Source organism: Zalophus californianus, chromosome X (genome assembly GCF_009762305.2).
Source record: "Zalophus californianus isolate mZalCal1 chromosome X, mZalCal1.pri.v2, whole genome shotgun sequence".
Classification (NCBI taxonomy): Eukaryota; Metazoa; Chordata; class Mammalia; order Carnivora; family Otariidae; genus Zalophus; species Zalophus californianus.
Genome location: NC_045612.1, coordinates 2,226,033 through 2,250,578, shown reverse-complemented (window position 1 = coordinate 2,250,578; position 24,546 = coordinate 2,226,033). Strand labels below are relative to the sequence as shown.

General features: G+C 55.8%; 2 protein-coding genes across 2 annotated transcripts; one reads left to right on the top strand and one right to left on the bottom strand.

Moving 5' to 3' along the window:
• Positions 1 to 1,168: 1,168 nt before the first annotated feature.
• LOC118356522 lies at positions 1,169 to 9,316 on the bottom strand. Its single transcript, XM_035725561.1, has 2 exons — positions 9,186 to 9,316; positions 1,169 to 6,558 (listed from the first exon to the last, which is right to left on the bottom strand). Exon 2 carries the CDS (start codon positions 6,546 to 6,548, stop codon positions 2,505 to 2,507), a length of 4,044 nt encoding a protein of 1,347 aa, XP_035581454.1. The 5' UTR covers positions 6,549 to 6,558; positions 9,186 to 9,316; the 3' UTR covers positions 1,169 to 2,504.
• A 5,683-nt stretch (positions 9,317 to 14,999) lies between these two features.
• Positions 15,000 to 23,640, top strand: ZFP92 (ZFP92 zinc finger protein; the record flags this gene model as incomplete). Its single annotated transcript, XM_027607650.1, has 5 exons — positions 15,000 to 15,408; positions 20,690 to 20,740; positions 20,928 to 21,054; positions 22,057 to 22,161; positions 22,499 to 23,640. Coding segments are annotated over exons 2-5 (1,407 nt in total), but the record flags the coding sequence as incomplete, so codon positions are not given.
• Positions 23,641 to 24,546: the final 906 nt, after the last annotated feature.

The following is a 24,546-nucleotide window of genomic DNA, read 5'->3' as shown; positions in this document are numbered from 1 at the left end:
CTTTGCAGAGAGGAACAAGGGTCTGAATCACGCTGCTGTGCTGGGCAGGTGCCAAGCACTCCTATGGCTCCCTCCCACAACTGGGCACAGACACTGTGACTCGCAGCAGTGATATAGGACACAGGTGCTGCCATGAGAACCACAGCTGCCGCTGCTCCTCAAGAAACAAGTCTCAATGCCCTTGCTGTCACCAGCACATCCGAGTGCAATCTCTGTGGCCCCTGTTTCTTCCCATCTCTGGCCCCAGATTCATCTGACCGAGGGGTCCTGATCATGTGCCCAGTCCTAGCTTCAGGGGAGGCTGGAAAAGTGCCAACTGGGCATTTTCTGCTCCTCTCATGTAAGCAGAGCTCAGCCTCATCAAGTGGCAACTTCCTAGGACAGAAGAAAAGCAGTGTCCATTGGGACCACCTAAATTGTCCAACAGCTTCCCACTACCCTTAGTGTGAAACCCAACTACCCCTCCATCCCTAAACATGACCCCTTCAGAGAGCAACCCCCCCCCCGCAGCTATTGTGGGTCCTCATTCATTGTGCATCTCAGTAGCCTGGTCTCTTTCCTTTCCCTGACAGCAAGTCTGTTTGCAAATGGAGGTGGTAGGAAAATGTGCCCATTCTCCCAGAAACGCAAGTGTCTAGATTTTTTCAGTTTCTCAGTAAGTGTTGCTAATATTGTTTCATGGTGAGATTTTCACATTTAGGATAACTCAAAATACATTTGTAGTTCTTCAAAAACCCTTTACTTTTTAATACCGACCTTCTCAATAAGGATGCTACGGCAGTTGGAGGCATGACAGCTCGCATGGCCCCACTCCATTCACTGCACACCTTAAGCAATCTACAATCCCAGGAACTGGATGTCAGTGGCCCCTTTAGCTTAGTGAAGGAGAAAACCATGATTATTCCCACTCAATTTCAAAAGGGAAAGTGAACAGGACCATTCCAGGATGACCCAATGGAACCCTGAACTTTGTAAATAGTTTATAAAATAAAGGCAAGGTCCTGATCATATCCTAGTCTTCCGGTCAAAGTGCCTCACGTAACCTCTCACTGGAGAAGTCTCCCGAGGGTACTGGCCAAAAATCTTTTCTCTGGCTCCCTCCTCCAACCCCAGCAGACCCTCCCGACGATTGCCCACAGCAGAGGCGAGACTCAGCTGACACATGCAATGAAATTTATTGAAGAGAAACACTTACTGAAACCATCGAACAGAGGGAATGACAACAGAAACAGGAACGCCTAACGGCCACGAGAGCCCATAGGTCACGGCCCCCCTCCTCTTGGGGTCCCAAACGAGGTGCCTCTGCTTCCCCCAACACCGCGGCCCTCCTGCCTCAGCCTCCCTTCCTGAGGGCCCCACGATCAACCTCTGGCCAGGACGCTGGACGCTGGTCATGTCCCCTCGCTCCGGGGCACCCTCCCCTCGGGCCGACATGCCGGGGCCTGGCCCTGCCCTATGGCCTGCACAGGACAGTCCCAGGACGCTGGACAACGCAGCATGGGACCCTCGGCCGAGCCAAGGAAGCGGAGTCGCAAGGAACAACAGGGTGGCACATCAGAGCACGGTTCCCGTGGAGACTCCCGCTGGCCACCTCCATCCCTGGTCCGGTTCTTCCTTCCTGAGGTCACGGGGTGAACACCAGCCGTGCCCTCGGGCATCCTTCCCGCCGTGTCCCGGAACTGGGCTCGGGATTTCTGGGGTGGGGGGGGGCGCGGGGAGGGCAGCTGCTCAGACTAGAAAACACACACATCTCCACAAAAACAAGCAGCGGTTGCCCTAAATGTACACGGAGAAAGCAGAGGTTGAGCTCACAACACTGGAAGAGCGGGAACAGAGCCTTGGTTCCCCCTGAAGCTCATGGCGCGCACGCGGGCTGAGAGGTGGCTGCCCCGGTAGACCAGGACACCCACGGCGGGTTCCTGCACACCTCAAGGCTCTGCACAAGAATGCTCACTAGTGGGGTGGGGGGGTCACTTGAGACGTGGGTCACTAAAGGCCCTACAGAGACACAAGCGGGCTTCCCAGAACATGGAGCAACGTGCCCCAGGGGAAGTAAATGAGTGTCTCCCTCTCGGGAGACCCAAGAGGCTGGCACCTTTGAAATGGCCCCTAACATCTCCCAGTACAGTGTGGGTGGCAGATGGCTTCAGGTGCCCGTCCCCTAGGCTAGGGCCAGCCACTCAGGGACGTTTCCCAGACTGGCTGCCTGAGTTGGCAGGGATTGGGGCTGGGGCTGGGGCTGGGTATGGAGCTGCCATGGGGGGGGGGGCACCTCTCCCTGCCCCATTTGGTGTCAGGCATGGTCATCTTGGTCATTTGGAAGGGCTAATGGTGCTGGCTAAGGTGCCTTGGGGAGGTGGGGTCCTGGGAATTTGTTTGGGTGAGTGGGCTGTTCCCTCGGCCCTACTCTCAATGTGGGGCGAGGCTGTTGCCCTGGCATGGCCTCCCTCTGCCTCCAGAACTCTGCTGCCTGAGAGGAGAGGGGGCCCCTGGGCCCTCTGAGCCTATTTGCCTGAGGAGGACTTGGGGGGGCTCGTCTCCCCAGCGCCCTCCTCATTTTCCGACTCTTCTGGGATGGGCTTGAGCCCCTCCTCGGGGGGCTCCCCAGCCTCCTGATCTCCTGCCTGGGCGAGACCCTCTGGCTCACAGCCAGGACCTCCTGGGCCCACCCTGGAAGCACTGCCCATGTGGGCAGGAGTGGGGCCCCCAGGGGCCTCGGAGGGTCTTGCCTGACCTAGGCCCACAGAGGAGGGAGCATTTTCATCTTCCTGAGTGGCAGGGAAGGACTTGGAGATCTCCTGAGGGGCAGGGGCAGCCGTGGCAGCATCATGGGGTTCAGGAGCAGCCCTACCAGCTTCGGCAGTGCCAGGAACTGCCTCACTGGCCTCCACGTTCACTGGGGCAGGCTTGGCAGTATCTTCGTCGGCTGGGGAGGCCTTGGTTTCCTCTGCACCGGCAGGGGTGCCCTCGGTGATGACTTCAAGAGCCAAGGCAGCCTGGAAAGCATCTTCGTTGGTCGGGGAGGCCTCGGTTTCACTTGCACCGGCAGGGGTGCCCTCGGTGATGACTTCAAGAGCCAGGGCAGCCTGGAAAGCATCTTCGCTGGCTGGGAAGGCCTCGGTTTCACCTGTGCCGGCAGGGGTGCCCTCGGTGATGTCTTCAAGAGCCAGGGCAGCCTGGAAAGCATCTTCGCTGGCTGGGAAGGCCTCGGTTTCACCTGTGCCGGCAGGGGTGCCCTCGGTGATGTCTTCAAGAGCCAGGGCAGCCCAGAAAGCATCTTCGCTGGCTGGGGAGGCCTCAGTTTCATCTGCACCGGCAGGGGTGCCCTCGGTGATGACTTCAAGAGCCAAGGCAGCCTGGAAAGCATCTTCGTTGGTCGGGGAGGCCTCGGTTTCACTTGCACCGGCAGGGGTGCCCTCGGTGATGACTTCAAGAGCCGGGGCAGCCCAGAAAGCATCTCCGCTGGCTGGGGAGGCCTCGGTTTCATCTGCACCGGCAGGGGTGCCCTCGGTGATGACTTCAAGAGCCAAGGCAGCCTGGAAAGCACCTTCTTTGGTCGGGGAGGCCTCGGTTTCATTTGCACCGGCAGGGGTGCCCTCGGTGATGTCTTCAAGAGCCAGGGCAGCCTGGAAAGCATCTTCGCTGGCCGGGGAGGCCTCAGCTTCATCTGCACCGCCAGGGGTGCCCTCGGTGATGACTTCAAGAGCCGGGGCAGCCTGGAAAGCATCTTCGCTGACTGGGAAGGCCTCGGTTTCATCTGCACCGGCAGGGGTGCCCTCGGTGATGACTTCAAGAGCCGGGGCAGCCCGGAAAGCATCTTCGTTGGTCGGGGAGGCCTCGGTTTCATCTGCACTGGCAGGGGTGCCCTCGGTGATGACTTCAAAACCCAGGGCAGCCCAGAAAGCATCTCCGCTGGCTGGGAAGGCCTCGGTTTCATCTGCACCAGCAGGGGTGCCCTCGGTGATGACTTCAAGAGCCAAGGCAGCCTGGAAAGCATCTTCTTTGGTCGGGGAGGCCTCGGTTTCATTTGCACCGGCAGGGGTGCCCTCGGTGATGTCTTCAAGAGCCAGGGCAGCCTGGAAAGCATCTTCGCTGGCCGGGGAGGCCTCAGCTTCATCTGCACCGCCAGGGGTGCCCTCGGTGATGACTTCAAGAGCCGGGGCAGCCTGGAAAGCATCTTCGCTGACTGGGAAGGCCTCGGTTTCATCTGCACCGGCAGGGGTGCCCTCGGTGATGACTTCAAGAGCCGGGGCAGCCCGGAAAGCATCTTCGTTGGTCGGGGAGGCCTCGGTTTCATCTGCACTGGCAGGGGTGCCCTCGGTGATGACTTCAAAACCCAGGGCAGCCCAGAAAACATCTTCGTTGGTCAGGGAGGCCTCGGTTTCCTCTGCACCGGCAGGGGTGCCCTCGGTGATGACTTCATGAGCTGGGGCAGCCCAGAAAGCATCTTCGCTGGCTGGGGAGACCTCGGTTTCACCTGCACAGGCAGGGGTGTCCTCGTTGACGACTTCAAAAGCCATGGCAGCCCAGAAAGCATCTTTGCTGGCTGGGGAGGCCTCGGTTTCACCTGCGCCGGCAGGGGTGTCCTCGGTGATGACTTCAAGGGCCAGGGCAGCCTGGAAAGCATCTTCATTGGCTGGAGAGGCTTCAGCAACCTCTTCACTGGCGAGGGCAGCCTGGGCGGCCGGCAACCCTCCCATGTCCACACAGGCCCCTTGTTCCGCTTGGAATTGCTCACCCCTACCTGAGGCGGCCTCCCATGCCTCGGTCTCCCGAATGAGCCGCAGCATCCCCATGAAGCCAGGTGGTCTCCTCTCCAGCCGCATCCTCCTCAGCTTGCTCTGGAGCATCTCGTTCGGGCGGGCCCGCATCAGCACCTGCCTGGCGCGAACCTGGTCTGCGATGACGGGATGGAAGGCCCCCTTCTCCACGGCTGACTGCAGCAGGCCTTCCAGGCGCATCACATAGGCAAAGAGAGTCTCCTGGGGCCGCTGGGCACAAGTCAGGAACTTGAGCCGTGCAGTCATGCAGGTGTCCTTGTTCCCAAACACCTGTACCAGCGCGGCCAGGCAATCCTGCGCAGGCATGTCGGGATTTTCTGCCAGGAGGCTGCACATGAGATCCAGCGCGGGGCCACCCAAGCTTTCCACCAGCCGCCTTTTCCTCTCCCTTTCTGACACGTGGCGCCACGTGTACAGCATGTCGTTGGCATGGTCCACCCAGCTCTCAAAGGACTCTTCCTCTTGGTCTGGCTCTTGCATCCCAGAAAAGGTTCTCAATTCCCCAAAGGCCATATTTTCAGGCACAGGCTGCTGGGCCTGATTCCATTGCTGGATCCAGGATCCTCCCTCATCTATGGCTCCTGACACACCCACAGCTCCTTCCTCACCTGCAGCTCCTGCCATACTCACAGATCCTACCACACCTGCAATTCCTGTGTCACCTGCAGCTCCCTCCTCATCTAACACTCCCCCTTCATCTTCAGCTCTTGCCACACCTGCAGCTCCTGCCTCACCTGCAGCTCCTGCCTCACCTGCGGCTCCTGCCTCACCTGCGGCTCCCTCCTCATCTAACACTCCCCCTTCATCTTCAGCTCTTGCCACACCTGCAGCTCCTGCCTCACCTGCAGCTCCTGCCTCACCTGCGGCTCCCTCCTCATCTGACGCTCCTCCATCTTCACCTCCTGCCTCACCCACAGTTCCTTCCTCACCTGCAACTTCTTCCTCACCTGCAGCTCCTGCCTCACCTGCAGCTCCTGCCTCACCCACAGTTCCTTCCTCACCTGCAACTTCCTCCTCACCTGCAGCTCCTGCCTCACCTTCCTGTCCTTCCTCACCTACAGGTCCTGCCACACCTGCAGCTCCTTCCTCACCTGCAGCTCCTGCCTCACCTGCAGCTCCTGCCTCACCTTCCTGTCCTTCCTCACCTACAGGTCCTGCCACACCTGCAGCTCCTTCCTCACCTACAGGTCCTGCCACACCTGCAGCTCCTTCCTCACCTGCAGCTCCTGCCTCACCTTCCTGTCCTTCCTCACCTACAGGTCCTGCCACACCTGCAGCTCCTGCCTCACCTGCAGCTCCTGCCTCACCTGCTGGTCCTGCTTCACTTGCAGCTCCTTCCTCACCTACAGGTCCTGCCACACCTGCAGCTCCTTCCTCACCTGCAGCTCCTGCCCCACCTGCCTGGCCAACTCCTGCATGCCTCCGGGGCTGTGCAGGGAAATCTGGTCTATCCTGTGACTCTGAATCGGGGGCCTGGGGCAGAAAGACCACAGGCCAGGGTCCTCCCTTGCCTGGTATTTGTCGGGGGATCAAACTTCGGTTTAAATACTGAGCAAACTCGACCAAGGCGACCCTGGATCCGAGCTCCTTTCTGAACGCTTTGCCCAGCACTCGGTACGTGCCCAGGGGCCACAGGGCAGTGCGCACGGCCTTCTGGAATTCCTCCTCCCCGCAGTCGTCAGGGATGCCCAGGATGAGCAGGGAACGGTGCTCGTTCACGCCCATCCACCTGCACCAGTCATGCAGTATTGTCAGTGGCGTCGCCATTGCTGAGAACCTGAGGGTGGAGAGAAAGGACTAGACAGGGACACACAGACTTTCACGATGTGAGCCTCAGCCTGTGGGTGCAAAGGGGTGAGAGGCATGTTCATACCACACAGCCTACCCTACCACACAGCCAAAGCCCAGGGTCCCTCACAGTGGTGGCCTGTAGCACCTCCACTCCCCATTTTGTTCAGTTTTAGAAAACTTTCTTGGTAATACACTAATTCATTTACTAGATGTAGGCCTAATCCTATTTTCTATTTTTCTGGCATCACTTTAAGGAAGTTGCTTTTTTGGGACGCCTGGGTGGCTCAATCGGTTAAGCATCTGCCTTCGGCTCAGGTCATGATCCAAGGGTCCTGGGATCAAGTCCCACATCAGGCTCCTTGCTCACCAGGGAGCCTGCTTCTCCTTCTGCCTTCCGGTCTCCCTGCTTGTGTGCATGCGCACAGGTGCTCTCTGTCTCTGACAAATAAACAAAATCTTAAAAAAAAAAAAAAAAAGTTGCTTTTTTTACCGAAGAAGTATGTCAAGTATTCAATTTTTTGGCATAAATTTTTCCATAATATTCCCTGCATTCTCTTTTTAATGTCTGTCTGATCTGTAGCAATAGCACTCTTTCATTCCTGATGTTGGTGATAAGTGTTCCTTCCCTTTTCTCTTGATTAATCTCACTAGGGCTTTATCAGTTTTGTTTCTCTTAAAAAAAAAACAAATATAAGGATTTGTTAAATGCCTACAGTTGGCTTTCTATTACTGATTTACTCTCTTAGCTGTAGTATTTTTTCAGCCAACTCATTTTGCATTTAGTTTATTTTTTTAATTTATTTTTAATTTTAATTTCTTTAAATGGACCATTAGGTCACTGATTTTATGTCCTTCTTTTATAATAAAAGTACTTAGAGTAATACATTTTCTTCTGATTGTTTCTTTAGCTGCCTAACTAATTTGGGTAAGTTGTATTTTTTTTTTTATTAATCAGTTTGAAATATTTTCTAAGTTCCTTCGTGTTTTCTTCTTTGAGCCACGGGTTTCCAAATATTTAAAGATATTTTATTATTATTAATTTTATTTTATAAAAGATTCTATCTGAGAGAGAGAGAGAGAGAGAGAGAGAGAACGCGCGCGCGTGCGACCGCGCACAGCGCGCAGGAGTGAGCACGAACAGGGGGAGGGGCAGAGGGGGGAAGCGGACTCCCTGCCAAAGGTAGACGCTTAACCGACTGAGCCACCCAGGCGCCCCTATTATTATTAATTTTAGATAAAATTCCGTGAGGCCATAGAAGTTATTATGCAAAAGCACAATCCTTTAAAATTTATGGAGCTTTTTTATGGCCCAACATACGGTGTATGTGGGTGAATGTGCAAAGCACTCTTGTAACGAATCTTTATTTTCTGTGGAGGACAAGGTTTTGCACCTCCCCCTGCTGGAATCCCTCTGCCATCCCCCACAGAGGCGACCCAGAGCCCGTGGGATTCCAACTGCAGGGGGCCAGAGCCCCTCCGGAACCCCGCACGTGCTCAGCCGGCGGCCCCACGTTCCAGCCCATCCGCCTCCCCTCAGCGAGGCTCCGTCCTGTTTGCGCAGCCGCAAAGCTGTCCTCCAGTGCAGCGCCCCCACCGCGTGGTAGAGCCCGTCTAGGCTCTCGCAAGCAGGGCGCCCCCACAGGCTTAGACGTAACGTCCGCGTCCTCACAGCGGGGAGCTAGCTCTCCCCTCTCCCGCCCCAGCTAGGAAGCCTCCCCTCCCATTCTCTCCACACCCGCAGCCCGGCACCGTCCCTGTGGCCCCAAGAAGCCAGGTGCCCTCCCAGTTGGCGCGCCCCGCGCCGGCGCCTGCAGTGGCTCGGGCCTTGGCTTCTGGCCTCCCCGCGCCAAGCAGGCCTCCCGGTAGCGCCGGCAGCCGGGGGTCCGTCCCTCCGCACAGCCCGAGCGGGAGCCCTCGTTCCTGCCAGGGGCAGTTGGCGTCCTCCCTTCCCAGCTCCCGCACAGCTCCATAGCTCCCCTCACGCCTCTCCGGTCGAGAGGCCTCTCCGTCGCCCCCCCCCGCCCCTCCCCCACACAATAGCCGTTAGCCCCACCCCACCCCCCCCACCCCCCACCCCCCCCCACCCCCCCCCACCCCCGCCGCGTCCGGAGCCCGGAGGAGCCCTCCTCTCCCACACTCCCCCCACCCGCAGCAGTAGGCCCTTCCTCTAGCCCCCAAAGCTAGCCCCCAGGCGCTCGGGAGGCAACCCTGCCCTCTCAGCACCCCACCAGGGAGTCGCCCCCCGCCGCCTTCCCCCCACAGCCTCCAGCAGCCGGGAGCCCTCCCTTCCCATGCCTCTCACACAGTCAGCCATCAGCCCCACCCTTGAGCCCCGGCCCGAGCGCCCCCCCCGCCCCCAACCAGACCCCTCACAGCCAGCAGTCCTCCTCCAGGGCCCCCAACGCCGGGGTACCCTTCCCTCAGCCCCTACCTTCCCTCAGCAGCCATTCCTTCAGCCCAGAGCCCCCCCCACCCCCCGCTCCCACACCGCCCACCACATGCCGAGACATTAGCCCTCCCCCCACCTCCCCTCACCCCGGAGCCCTCCCCACCAGGCCCCCACAGCTAAGAACCTTCCATTCCGGCAACCTGTGCCGGTGCGCATCTACTCACTTTCTCTCACTCTGTGAACAACTCCACAGTCCCACTCCGAAAGGTCTGAAGAACTCTCGTCAGCTACACAGCCGGAAACCGTGTGACGGAGCCCACCAAGCACGCGGTGCTAAAGCCACGTGCGCTTCCGGATGCTCCCAGAAGCCCCCGGGCGCAGAAGGCGGAAAGTTCTCGGGGCGTGTCTTTACCAGGCAAATGATTGGCTCAGGAGAGCACGTGACGAGGCACTGTTACTGTAGCGACATACCAGTGAGTCTCACGAGATTGATGTTCCGAGATCGGTGTTCCGAGACTGAAGTTCCGAGGCTTGTGAGCCTCGCGAAGTAATTGCCGGGGCTCGGCGCCCCGTGGATCTTCTGCCAGTGAAGTGGCCTACCGACAAAGTAGTGGAGTTGGAGAAGGAGTAAACTTACAGGTGGAGAACTCATTTTGCAAAATTGGTCAAATTTTCTTTAAAGTTTATTTTCTATTCTTGGTGATGTCATAAAGATATTCTATACTTTTATTGATTTCTTATCTAGCTGTATCAGTTCCTAAGGCAGAAGTGTTAAAATCGCCACCTATAATTATGAAAAAGTCTGTTTCTCTCTTTATTCTGTCAAGTTTTATTACATATATTTTGAAGCTCTGTTATTGGGTACTAGTACATTTATAAATTCTATGTGTTCCTGACTAATTGACCCTTATATCATTATTACCTTTCACGTCAGGCAATATTCTTTGTCTTTAAATACATTATGTCTAATATTAATATAGCCATTCCCACTTTCTTAGGCTTACTCTCTGCATGGTATACAATTTGGGATTCTCTTACTATCAACATATCTGAGTCATTATTTTTAAATTGTGTCTCTTGTAGACAGCAAAATCCTTGCTCTTTCTTCATTCTGACAATCTCTGCCTTTCAATCGGAGTGTTTAACCCATTAACATTGAGTATAATTTTTGAATGGTAGGATTTAAGTGTATGCTTTTTCTGTCTTAGTGGGCTCATCAGGCTGCTGTAACAAAATACCATAGACTGGGGTGCTTAGAAATGACAAATATTTGTTTCTCACAGTTCTGGAGGCTAGGAAGTCCAAGATTAAGGTGCTCGCCTGTTTTATATCTGGTGAGAGCCCACTTCCCAGTTAACAGCCGTCTTCTCACCATGTCCTCACATGGCAGAAGAGGTGAGGAACCTCTCTGGAGTCTCCCTTTTAAGGGCACTAATCCCATTCAAAGACTCCTCCCCATGACCTAATATCCTCCTAAAGTCTCCACCTCCTAATGCACTGGGCATGAGGATCCAACATGTGAATTTTGGGAAGGACACACACTTTCAGTCTGTAGCACTGTTTATCTATTTTTGTTCCTACGTTCCCCTTTTCCTGCCTGAGATAATCAATTATTTTAAATCCCATTTTAACTTGTCTATTGATTTTTTTTAAGATTTCATTTATTAATCTGACAGAGAGAGAGAGAGAGTGGCAGAGGGAAAGGGAAATGCAGGCCCCCCGCTGAGCAGGGAACGCAACGTGGAGCTTGATCCCAGGACTTCGGGATCATGACCTGAACTGAAGGCAGATGCTTAACCGACTGAGCCACCCAGGCGCCCCTTGTCTATTGCTTTTTTAAGCAATTATCATTTTGCACTGATTCATTGTGGTTGCTCTAGAGACTATAATATATATCCTTAACTGTTCGCTTGTCTACTTGTGGTTAATACTGTACTACTTTACATAAATGTAAGAAGATTTCCACCAGATAGATTCATTCGCCCTCTACCTCATCCTTTATGCTGTAGTTGCCATACGTATTACATCTACATATATTATAAACCCTACGATATACTATTATAATTTTTACTTTAAATAGTCAAATGTATTATAAAAAAAATTAAGAGCAAATAAGTATTCTTTAATGTTTGCCTACATGTTTACCATTTCTGGTGTTATTCATCTCTACCCAAAAATCAAATTTTCCTTCTACTATCGTGTTTCTTTAGATTGAAAGATCTCCTTTATCATTTCTGTTATCACAGGTCTACTGATGAATTCTCTTGGCTTTCATTTATCTGAAAAGGTCCTTATTTCACCTTCATGTTTAAAGAATCTTTTCCCCAGAGATACAGAGTTCTGAGTTGAAACCTGTTTTTTGTTCTTGTTCAGCACTTCAAAAATGTTGTCCCACTGACTCCTGATGCCCATTGTTTCTGATGAGAACTCATTTGAGTTCTTGTTAGTGTTCTCCAAAACATAGTGCTTCGGCTAATTCTGACTGCTTTCAACATTTTCTCTTTAGCCTTTGTTTTCAGTATTCTGACTACGATGCAACCACATGTGACCTTTCTTTGTATTTATCGTCCTTGGGCTTCACAGAACTTCTTGAATCTGTAAATTGCATCTATCTCCAAATTTTGAAAATGTCAGTTACTTTTTCTTTAAGTAGTTTTTCTTCCCCTTCTCTGTCTTCTCTCCTAGGATCCCAAATACACATGTTAAACCTTGCCATGTTGTTCCACAGATTACTAAGGTTCTGTTCTGTTGTTTACTTTCTTTTTAAAACCTTTTTTCCTCTCAGTTTCTCAAAATGGATCATTTCTATCGATCTGTTTTCCAACAAGTAATATGAAGCTTCTAAATATTCATAACTATTAACAAACACCATTGTTAAAAGAAGGATGGAGAAAGAAGAGCCAATAATGGATTGTGTAAAGACCTGCCAAGCTCTAAGGGCACATGGCGACCCTGAACCCAGGGCAGGGAGTACCTAACGCAGTGGGAGATCATGCAGCCTCTGCAGAAAACTAGTCCATCATAGTTCTTAGTTGAACACAACAGAAGCAGACTGGCTGACAGAAGCACAAAGGGAATTAGCTGAAGGATGGCAGGTGTCCCACAGGCATTTGGGGACAGCTGGAGAGCCAGGCTTGGAGGCTTTGCAGAGAGGAACAAGGGTGTGAATCACGCTGCTGTGCTGGGCTAGTGAAGGCACCTATGAAGCTGCCTCACACAACTGGGCACAGACACTGTTTGCACCAGCAATGTAAGGTGCACATACTGTCATGAGAACCACAGCTGCCGCTGCTCCTTGGGACACAGGTCTTACTGCCCCTGCTGCCACCCACCCACCCTAGTGGAATATGTGTGGCCCCTGCTTCTTCCCATCTCTGGCCCCAGATTCAGTTGGCAGCAGGTGCATCTGATTGGTGGGACCAGGTCATGAACCCATACACTAGCTGCAAGGGAAGCTGAGAGAATGCAGACCTGGCATTTTCTGCTCCTCTTCTGGGAGGGAGGTGGGGTTCACATCAGCTGAGGGAACTGCATGTGTAAAGGCCCCGGGGCTGAAAGAAACATGGTGGGTATCAGACTGAAAGAAGACCAGTGGGTCTGGTGCAGAGGGAAACAGAGAGACGCAGGCTGAGGGGAGTGCTGGGCACTGAGGCTGGAGAGAACAGACCATGCAGTCTTCATGGTTGGTCTTTACCTAAAAGAGTTGGGAGCACATTGAGAAGTTCGAAGTCAGAGGTGCAAGTGCACTCACGTGTGTGTATGACATGGTCACATTGTACCTCCAGATGCTTTATCTGGCTTTCTTTTGGAAGAATCATGAGGGGAGGGGACGAAGTGGATGCAGAAAACCTATTGAGGGGCAGTTGGGGCTGTCCCCTGAGAGATGATGGCGGCCTGAACAATAGTAGTGGTAGTGTCATGGAACTGATAGGGCAGAGTTAACAGACCTAAAACACGTGGAGAACTAACCAAACACTATGAATAACTGGATGGGGAAGGTGAGCAAGGGACACATCCTCGAATTCTGGCCTTTAACATGGGTGTATGGGGATTCCATTCACTGTGGCTGGGGACTTGGGAAGAGCACCACCTTGGGTAGAAAATCATGAATTCCATTTTGGACATGTGAGTGGGAAGCATCCAAGTGGAGATGTCTAGAATGCAGCTGGATATAAGGGGTAGGGACTCTGAGGAGAGGTCTGGACTAGGGATAGAAGTGGGGCATCATGGAAAGCTCCAAGTGGCCCAAGGATGAATCCACACCCAGCCATGCCTCACCTGCCCCCGCTCCCAAGTGTGAGCATGGGCCAGGGGATGGGCCACTCGTGGGAACGGACACCGGGGAGCGAGGTGCAGCTGAGCAGTTGTCCTGGGCTACTGGAAGGTGACCCTCCCCTCCACCAGGACGTCTCGGAAAAGCTGGTGATCCTTCGGGCCACAATCCCTGTCACCCAAAGGAATGCCTAGAGACAGGACACTGCTGCTTGCCCTCCCAGCAGCCATTTCCCCTTTCTTCTTTGCTATGAGGACCCCCTTTTTATGGGTCTGTCCCTCTGCCATGCAGTTCGAGGCATGGTAACCCACCCCCCATCCTCAAACCCAGATGCAGATCTGATTGGTCCAAGGCCAGGAGCGCATGGCATTCCTAGGGCAACTATTAGTGATCTGGGCAGCCCATCATCCAAATGGCCCAGCAGGGTGGGAGGGAAGGATTCACATTCTGTCTGAGGAGGGCTTCTCTGTCTTTGGGCAGGATCGAGGAAGACTGTGGTCCCGATTGCTGATGACAGACCTTCCCCAGCGCACACAGAGCAGCCTGATGCCACGGGCAAGACTTCACACTAGAAAGAGGCTGGGTCTTGGGGCAGCATGGCACCCGGGGAAACATGGTGGGGGGGGACCAACAAGGGACAGTGGTAGTCACACTGGGAGGGCCAGTGAAGGGAGAGGGTGGCCACACGGGGAGGGAGAGTTGAAGGACAGTGGTGGCCACCCTGCGGAGGGACAACAAAGGGACAGCGGTGGTTCCCCCCTGGGAAATCAGGGGCCAGAACAACAATTGCAATCATCAGAAAACCTCCAGCTCCAGCTGAGCTTCAGGCCCACAAATGCCAAGGTGGCCTATTTGGAAGGAAGGGTTTTGTCCCTCCTGGCACCCACTCACAGCATCGTTGCCCCCACCAGCCTCCCTATGAGGGCCCCATCAAGCCTCAGGAGCCCCAAGGGTATGAGGACTGGCCCCACATGTGACATGACGTCCCCCACCACACGAGCCATTCAGTGTTCTGACCCTTGCGCAGAGTCGAGGAGGGGCCCACGTGACCTGGAGCACTGATGGCCACATGCGTTCCCAGCTACTACACACCCTAGGGCCCCTGTCTCCCAGGACTACAGTTTGGACAGCACGGTTGACTCAAGACACGTGCTCCACTGATAATGATTTGGCCACATGAGTGGTGACCTGTAGGAAAATGGAGACCCCAAGCCCACCCTGCGGACCTGCTCAAAGGTTACGGGAAGGGCGGGGGGTGGGAGCGGCAGGGGGAAAACGGACGCAGCTCTTCACTTCTTGCTATTCCCTTTCCCTCCGTCTGTCTGCACACGGCCCTCCCCAAGTCCCCCCCCCCTCAGTGCACCCCATTTTCTCATCTTTGCCCTCCTGGCCTAAGGGCGCTGGTCTCTTACTGGGTGCCCTGCAGTGTCCCATGGATCCCAAATGGCTGAAGAGATGATTGGATGGACGTAAAGCCCCAGGGTCTGCCCCGTGGGAGGTCCTCGGCCAATGCTGCCCCTCCCCTGCCCCCTTGGGGGACCGCGGCGGACTGACCCCTGCTACCCAAGTCCTCGAAGCAGCCCAGATGGGAAGCAGAAGTGCCCCAGGGTGCACGGGGAGTCAGCCCAGAAACCCCGAGGGACGCACGGGGAGCCGCGCGGGGCCGGGCCGCCCTCCCGCCGCGACGCGCATGCTCCATGCCCCCCCACCCCCCGCGCCGGGTTCCCACGCCGCCGCCGCCCCGGCCCCGCCCGCTCCCCGCCCGCGGGCCGGGCCCTGCTGGTCCGCTCCGGATAGACAACTGACGGCTTCGCAGAACGCGCCACCCCCCGAGAGCGGCGCCCAGGGACCAGGTCGAGACCTGTCAGGGAATCCCGCCATCTCCTGGGGCCGCTGTCCCGGCGGGCTTCTCGGAGGCGGCAGCCTTGGCCTCGGGCCCGCCAGAAGCGGGGGTGGGGGGTGGGGGGTGGCGAACAGCCCGGTGGCCTGCGGAGCCCCAGTACGCTGGCCTGGCAGGGCTGCGGCGGCCCAGAGCGGGGCCCCGTCTCGGCAGGTGGCGAGGGGGCGAGGGAGAGGGCCCTGGGAAAGGCAGCCAGTGTTTCCCAGTTTCTCTCCTTTGACTGCGGTTCGCCTCTGACCCTGGGGCTGGCAAGAAAGCACCGGCCACCCGGCGGGTAAGTTTGGATTTTTGCGCCTCTGTGTTTGGGAGCGCTGGGCAGGCTGGCGTTGTGAGGTCGCGGCACTCCTGCCGAGGGACACCTGGTGAACTCAGCGGGCACAGGCCGTGTGGGTCCCGGAGGTATTCCTGGGTCTGTCAAGGGTGGGGCGTTGTGCCCCTTGGTGGTGAGGAGCACACCAGAAAAAAGCGTAAGGAGAGAAGCCAGAGGTGGGATGGAAGGCCCTTGAGAGCAGGAGAGGGAGGGAACTGAGCCGAGCGGGGGAACTAGTTCAGCAGTCCTCCGGTCCAACAGATACTCGCTGAGCAGCCAGTGTAGGTCAGGCTGCTGCAGGCATGTCAGAGACAAAACAGCAGAACTCGCCCTGCGGCGGCGCCAGTTCTAGTGGCAGGGAACAGACAACAAACAGCAAACGTGTTAAATTCAGAATTAGAGACTGTGTTAATTGGTGGTAGGTGCCATGGGGAAAATAGAGCAGAGGAGGGCAGGTAAGGAGCTGGGTTGCAAGTTTAAGTAGGTGGTTAGGTGGTGATATTTCTGAAAAACTTGAAGGAGATGAGAGAATATTCCACGGAGAGGAAAGAACTCGTGCAAAGGCCCTGAGGTATGAGTGGCATGGTGTGGGGGAGGGAATGCTCAGAAGACAGTGTGGCAGGAGTAAGGAGCAAGCAGGTGGAAGGGGAGGGGAGGGCCAGGTCAGAACGGGCACCCCAGGGAGGGCCATGAGCAGGGGAACGACAGAACCCCATTAGGAGGTAGCCCTCCTTATGACCAGTTCAGCCTGTGGCCCCTGCCCCCCAGGGCAGGGCAGACACCAGTTGCAAGGATGATGCTCAGAGGGCTTTGCTGGGCCAGGCAGTGGGGAGGCCCTGGGCTGACCTGTGGCCTCCCTAGGCCCTGGGTCCCCAGGCCTTTCCACCAGGTGGGTGGCAAGTGATGTGTTCCCTGGGGGAAGACTACTAGAGCAAGGAGGAGGCAGTTGGGGTCTTGAATTGCCAAACCTCAGAGGAAGTTTCACCAGGAAGGAAGAAGCCTGACTGCAGAGGCTCTGCGTCACTCCTGGCAGATGAAAGAGCCCCAATTCCTGATCCTGCCTGCGGATTGCCGACTGCCTTTCACGTTGTTTGTTTTCTGTTTTCTTTTTCTGGAGAAATAGCCCCATCTCCTGGTCTTCTGTAGGCATCAGCCCTGAAGCTCCCCCCCCCCCACCTCTCCCTTTTTTGAGCCATGATGCATTTCAGTTGGCAGCCCTGTTCCTCTCCTCCCCCAGGGGGGTGGCCCCACATACTCGGCTTTACTTGGGCCAGTCAGCAAGCACGGTGGGATTCTGCTCCCCTCCTTAGCGTGGACCAGCCTTAGAGGAGGCTGGCAGACGGTCCCTGGTTACCCAGGCTGACAGGGCCTTCCTGGCTTCTTGCCTGAGGCACCGATGTCTGATGGACCTCCACCTGTATGCCTAGTGACGGGTTTTGGGGAGACCTGAGCTTCGGGGCCTGGAATCATCCTTCGGCTTCTCCATTGTTCTGGCAGCCCACCAGGCTCTTAGGAGAAACCGCTCTCCAGTTCCACAGTGTCCTTCCTGATTCTTCCTTATGCACATGCTCAGGAGTGTCACCCCATTCCTGCCTGGCCGTTACTTGGCCTTAGGGTCTGTGAGGAGAGCTTGCCATATCTTTCTTTCCAGGATTTGAAAGTATGCTGACTTTGGGAGACTAGGTCTCAAAGACGGACCCTTGGGTGTGACCACTTCGCATGGCTGGCGCCTGGACGCGCCTTGTGGCATTGAACTTCAGTGTTGGTCTCTGTCTACAGGCTAACCCTGTCCGTAGTGTGTTTCTCTTAGGAAGTCACAGCTCAACAATCTCCAGCATGTGTGGTGGGGGGGGGGGCTATAGAGATAATACTTCTTCCTTTCGGCTTGTGTATCTTCCAAAATGGACCATGACCTGGCCCCACAGTCATGGTAAGGAAAAAAGAAGCTCGTGCTGTTTTTCAGAACATTTTAGTAGTGGCCTGAAAAGCCTTGCTGTTATCAGTATTCTCCCCCTGCACACACTCTTTTAGCTTGTGCCCGTCCCCCGGTGGCTGACGGCATGTCATCATAAAGCATAACCTGTGGACATCAGGAGGATTACTTGACAGTGACACCTTTTGCCTCCCCCCTTTTTTTATTGAGATGGGATTCACATAACATAAAATTAGCCACTTTAGAACCAACAATTCAGTGGCATGAAGTACATTCACAATGTTGGGCAACCACCACCTCTTTCTAGTTCTAGAACCTTTTTATCCCCCCAGAGAGAAACCCCTTCCATGAAGCAGTTGCTCCCAGCGCCCTCCCCCTCAGCCACTGGCACCCACTGATCTGCTCTCTGACCCTCCGGATTTACCTGTGCTGGAGGTGTCACACGATTTATAAGAGTTAAAGATTTCTCTTTTTTCACGATTTTATTTATTTATTTGACACAGAGAGACACAGCGAGAGAGGGGACACAAGCAGGGGGAGTGGGAGAGGGAGAAGCCGGCCTCCCGTGGAGCAGGGAGCCCGATGCGGGGCTCGATCCCAGGGCCCTGGGATCACGACCTGAGCCGAACGCAGACGCTCAATGACTGAGCCACCCATGCGCCCCAAGACTTAACGATTTCTTGATAGCAAATCACAGATCGTGACATTCAGTGCAATGAAATGCAGAACTTCCTTGTTACTTACAGCTCTGAAGGAGAGGAGGTGGCCACATGGGGCCACATGTGAGGGTGGGGGGGGAACCTGGGGTAGGGGTAGGTAGTTTCTGCGGGGTCCCTGTGCACTGGCTAATTTGGATGATTTTTCAGGCTCTGGGGCATTGGGGCTGTCCCTAGTTGTCTGGTACCTGGCCCCAGAGTGTGGGAGCCTAATAAGGGGGAGTTGGGGGAGTGTGTTTGGTGGTCCCAGAGAGAGGGGTCCCAAAAACGGAGATAGCTGGGGTCGGGGCTTAGCAAATTGCCCAAGAAAGGCAGAGGAAAGAGAACTTGTACACATAACTTCAAAACTAGGTCAAGACAGCGCTTGTGAAATATTAGATTACATCACATAAATGGAATCATCCAGGATGTGGCCTTTTGTGTTCATGTCTGGCTTGTTTCACTGATCATGGTGTCTCCAAGGTTCATCCGTATTGGAGCGCATGGATCAGTACTTCACTCCTCTTTATGGCCAAATAACATTCCATCATGTGTACGGACCACGTTTTGTTTGGTTGCTGTCTTGGGTTCTTTCCGCCTTCTGGCTGCACTCAATCAGGCTGCGGTTAAGCTGGGTGCATTCGTTTTGATGTGAACACCTGTTTTCAGGTCTTTTGAACATATACTCAGGAGTGAAATTGCTGAGTGGTGTGATAATTATGTTTACTTACTGAGGGACCACCAACTAGTTTCCCTTTTAATTGTGAATGCCATTAAGCAGACAGACGAATAAAGCGAGCAGTCTAACAGAACACAGGGGTCCACCTCGCGGGGTTGCCAGAGGCCTGGAGCTTGCCTTATTTGCTTGTTTCTCTCTTTCTTTCTGTTTCCTCTTTCCTTTCCCCCTCCCTCCTTCTCTCGGTCTCCCTCTCTCTCTCTCTCTCTCCCTCCCCCTTCTCTCCGTCCTTTGTTTTTACTGAGATATTTTAAATTAAGTTTACACGCCATTTTCTCCCTAAGTGCTTCAAGAAGGACACTTCCTTCCATGACCCGGGGCCATTATCCATCCGACACATGAGCAGCGCTGGGCCCCACAGTCACAGTGCCTATGACTCCTCTGTCCTGCGCGCCAGCATCTCATCAAGGACTCCCGTTGCACTTGACTATCGGCCGTGTACACCTCTTTTCCTCCAGAACAGTCTCTCTTCCCAGCCTCCTCAGAGGAGGCCGGGTACAGCCCACCTTCTAGATTGGGCCGGTTTCTTCCTTGTGGTGTGTAATTGGTCCCCCAGGCCCCAAGATCCTTTATAAACTGGGTGCGGTTTCCCAAGGCTGCATTAGAATGGGGTCAGACTTTGGCAAGAGCCTCGCACGCTTCCCATGGTGGCACCCCCACAGCAGGTGGGTCCCAGGTCTGTCCAACCGGTAGGTTAGCTTTCTGTCTTGTGACCAGCAGTAAATAGGGGAAGATATTTTGACATCACATGGTCTTTCACCCAGTGGTTTTAGTGTCCATCCCACCTTAAGGGATTTTTCCTATCTGATTAGTATATATTTCTTCGTCAGATACATGAGTTTATTGATTCTGGGCCAATGCTGATGGACAGCTCATCACTGGTGATAAGGGACTTTGCCGCAGTTTAAATACTGTGCGACCCTGTCCCCTCACCCTCTCTCCTGTAGCAGAAATAAGCTGTGGTCGCCCAGACAGCGTGAGCATTCACGGCCCACTCCCCTGCCAGCCACCGCCTGGTTCTTATGCTTCCCCACGGGGGAGTTCCACCTTGTGGTCTCCAGTTGGGTGGTGATAACAGCCTTGGAGCAAACTTGCTTTTGCCTGTTTTCTGGTCTTGAGAACTGATGTGGCGAAATCTGATTCTGTCCACTTTGACAGTGACACACTCTTCCTGCCCTTAGCGTGAGCCCCAGCTCCTGTCTGGCCCCAGAGTGCCCACATGGCCTCACCTTCTGCACTCCCCACCCTGCCCCCAGTTTCAGCGCCGTGACCACTGAGCTTGGGCCCATCCGAGGGCCAGATATGGGCCATGCCCTTAGCCTGCTCACCCCCAGCCTTCAGCTCTCAGCCTGAAGGTCACTCCTTTAGAGGGCACCCCTCCCCCAGCTATTGTGGGTCCCTCCAAAGTGCATCTCACTATTCTGGTCTTTCTCTTTTCCTTGAGAGCGGGTCTATTTCAGGTGGAGTGGTTTGTGTGTGTGTGTGTGTGTGTGTGTGTGTGTGTGTGCATGCACGAGCGTCTTCTGGAGTTTTTTCTGTTAGGACCCTGAGCTGGGAGGAAAAGGAGCTGGCGGTGGAGCTTCCAGGGATGGCTGGAAAGTCGGGGTGGGGGTGCTGCCTCCATGGGAAGAAGGAAATGAGAAGGCGGAAGCCAAGCCTCGTACGAGGCGGGCAGGACTCCCCGTCTGGTGGCCCACCACCCAGGTGAGGAGAGAGGACAGAAGCTCAGTTTGGAAAAGTGTTGTGGATTGGCTTGTGTCCCCCAGAAAGATGTGCTGACGTCCTGTCCCCCAGGAGCTGTGAATGGGACCTAACTTGGATGAGGTCATGCTGGAGTAGGGCGGGCCTCATCTCATACTTGGCTTTTTCCAATCCCCTTAGCTTCTTTGCACCCCTGCGATGGCCGCCATTCTCTTGAAGGCCAGACCCAAGGTGAGTGGGGCTCCCTGTCTCCATCTGCCACCTCTTCATGTCCCGGCCTCACAACTCTCGCAACTCCAAGTCTCCCCTTAACTGCTGAGTTCTCTGGGTCCCCCCGCCCCGTGTTTAGTTGCTGCCCGCTCATCCTGGGACTCGTGGCGGTGAAGTCCCCTGCAGCCACAGGAATGGCTTGTTTTAGGTGCCAGTATCTTTTGAAGACGTGTCCGTGTACTTCACCAAGACAGAATGGAAGCTTCTGGACCTCAGACAAAGGATCCTCTACAAGAGAGTGATGCTGGAGAACTATCGCCATTTGGCGTCACTGGGTAAGGATCTGACATGCACGTCCCATCCCCCTACTCTGTCTCTGAACTCAATTTATTTTCAAGTTTCTTTGTTTGTTGGTTACTGTGAGCCCAAGAATGAATGCATGTTCCCACCGGAGCAGTAATCTGCTGGAGCCCAGCTTTTGTCTCAGTAGAACAGTTTTTAGCGAAAATGGTTTTGACCTGTAAGTGGTAAATGCATGGGCCCCCATCACATTTATTTTGCATATAAAATCATGGGTGAAGTAAACCTCTTCTATCCAAAAGATAGATGCGTATTATCTTTGAATATTTATATGCACTGTTGTAGACTTAATTCATTCGTATCGAGGTTGACTTGTACATTCATTTCATGGTACGGAGTTCAGCTGCTCCTTTTCCTTGTATCAAGGATAAGACATGCACTTGGTTTTCCAGCCTGGAGAAATCCGGAAAGGAGCTGGACAGTCTTCCCCGCTTCAGCGGGCTTGCAGGGGGCCTGCTTGCTCCATTTCTTCCCTGCAGATTTAATCTCCCTAATCTAACCACACAGAGGGAGATTAGTTTCTGACCCTCACTGCGCAGATCCAGGGCTCAAAGGGGAGCTCTGGAATCGTCAGTTGAGTTTGGCATAAGGAACTGGGACATCTGTTCTGTCTGATGATGGAAACGGGGCTTTGGCTTTCGAGGCACAGGCATTCCTCAGCTCTGTGTGCTTCCTGATACTCCCCGGGGCCTTGCCCCCTGTGGATCCCGGCTCCATTTCCCACAAGCCTACTGCCCTCCCTGCAGGCCAGACAGTAACATCGTTATCCTCTGGCCCCGGTCACCATCGACTGCGGACTCCCGATGCCCACCTGGCCCCTGGACACTCAAATCCCTTTGCTTCCTCAAAGAGACTCTGTCCTTTCTCTGGACCCTCCCAGTGGCACTCTCTGAGAGGGTTCCTTGTTCTCTGTTCCCGAAGATGTTAAGGCGGGGCTGAGTTCAAGAGTGACTGATCTGCTTCATTTCCACGGGCAGGATTTTTATCGTCCAAGCCTCACCTGGTCTCCTGGCTGGAACAAGGGGAGGGGCCCCGGGCAGCAGGCACCTGCAGAACACGGGCCGCCGCAGGGATGCAGAAAGGTGAGTGTGGGGCGCTGGGCTGGCTCGCCTGAGCCGGTCACGAAGAGCAGCAGCCGAAGGAGGGCAGTGTGACCACCGTGGGGGGGGCAGTTCCCCTTTGTGGCGGACTTAAATCTCGCAGGGAGGCCCCCCGGTGAGACACCACTGCTTCGGGCTCATTCCCACCTTTTCCCCTCTTGCCGGGTCCCATCTGCAGACAGTCATCTTGCGTCTTCCCCCACGTCCTCATCTCCCGATTCATTCCTTGTCAGCTTCGGTGTGGGCGTGAGGAGGGAGAACGAACCCTAAATAGAGTTCCAGGGCGAGTGACACCGGTGGGTGTTCTCTGTCCTTACAGGTGACAGGATAAAGAACAGGACATTGGTTTCAAAGCAGAAGCATTGCCTCAAAGAACTCACAAGGACCGATCTGCAGGCCGGTAACAAGAGCCAGGTGGCCAGGCCACCGGGGGAAACGCTTGAGCGCGGAGCGGGACGTGCTCATTCTCCACAGACAGGTTCCGGCGGGGTTGACCCCCCCGGGGAGAAAGGTCAGAGCAGCTCCTCGGGGGACGGAAGAGAGATGCGGCAGAGAAGTAGCCCCAGTGGTTGGCAGGAGTCAATTAGAAGGCAGCAGGGTTCCAGAGGCGCGGAGAAGCGTTACCTATGTCAGCAGTGTGGGAAATCCTTCAGCCGCAGCTCCAACCTCATCAAGCACCGGGTCATCCACAGCGGCGAGAAGCCGTACGAGTGCCCCGAGTGCGGGAAGCTCTTCCGGCGCAGCTTCGCGCTGCTGGAGCACCAGCGCATCCACAGCGGCGAGAAGCCCTTTGTGTGCAGCGAGTGCGGCAAGGCCTTTACGCGCAGCTCCAACCTCATCAAGCACCAAATCATCCACAGCGGCGAGAAGCCCTACAAGTGCCCCGAGTGCGGGAAGCCCTTCCGGCGCAGCTTCGCGCTGCTGGAGCACCAGCGCATCCACAGCGGCGAGCGGCCCTACGCGTGCAGCAGGTGCGGGAAGGCCTTCAGCAGGAGCTCCAACCTCATCGAGCACCAGCGCACCCACAGCGGCGAGAAGCCCTACACGTGCAGCCAGTGTCCGAAAGCCTTCAAGGGCGTCTCCCAGCTCATCCACCACCAGCGCCTCCACAGCGGGGAGAAGCCCTTCAAGTGCAAAGAGTGCGGGAAGGCCTTCCGGGGCTGCTCGGGTCTCAGTCAGCACCAGCGGGCGCACAGCGGGGAGAAGCCCTACGAGTGCAGTGAGTGTGGGAGGGCCTTCAGCCGGCGAGCCAACCTCTTCAAGCACCAGGCCGTTCACAGCCCGCAGAGGCCCTACGAATGCCAAGACTGCGGGAGGGCGATCCAGAGCAGCCTCGTCCTCCTGGAGCCCCGGCCCGCGCACGGTGGCGAGCGGCCGCTCGCAGGCAGCCGGGGCCCGGGCGGGAGCGCCCTCGGCGGGAGCGCCCTCGGCGGGAGCGCCCTCGGCGGGAGCGCCCTCGGCGGGAGCGCCCTCGGCGGGAGCGCCCTCGGCGGGAGCGCCCTCGGCGGGAGCGCCCTCGGCGGGAGCGCCCTCGGCGGGAGCGCCCTCGGCGGGAGCGCCCTCGGCGGGAGCGCCCTCGGCGGGAGCGCCCTCGGCGGCAGCGCCGGCCCTGCGGGGCGCCCGTGCGGCCGCGGCCACCGGAAGCCCTGCGCGAGCGGCCAGTGCGCCGCGGGCCGCGGAGCCTTCCAGGGGAAGCGGGGGCTGGGCCATCCCCGGAAGCCCCGTGGCGGCCCTCGGCCCTCGGAGAAGAGTGACCGCGAAAAGGCGCCGGCCTCTTTGGCCCTCGGAAGGCCGCGTGCCGAGCCGCACCCGGAGGGCGAGACCCTCGGGGGAGCCTCGGAGGGTGCGGCGGCCTCCCGCGCCGTCTGACCGGGCTTGTGTGGGACGGGGCCGGCTCGGAAACAACGGCGGCCCCCGCTCCCGTCGCCCGGCTCGGGTGCTTTGAGTTACGGGGGAGCAGTCTGTCTCCTCTTGCGGGGCCGCGCGCTTCACCCCCAGACGTCTTAGCGTTCCTGGGTGGAAGCACTAAAAGCACTTTACTCCTTTAAGCGCCTGTAAACGGAGGGGACTTGAGAGAAGGCTACAAGCAGACTGTGGCTGGACTGTGACAGCACCTCACGTTCATCCGTTCAGAAATGGTCTGGAAATGGACTTGGGCAAATACCTCGGCGGGCTGCTCGTGCCCGGCTGTCGAGCCGCAGGGCGTGCTGTCCGTGGAAAGAAACGGGACACCCTGCGATCCCGCTGAGCAGGGGCCCGTTCTTTTTCCAGGCCGTTTGTCCTTGTGCCGGAAAAGCCACAGCCTTCCGTGGGGACCCCCAGCTGCTTCTCAGAGGAGCAGGGGCACGCAGGTCCCATCTTCTCAGA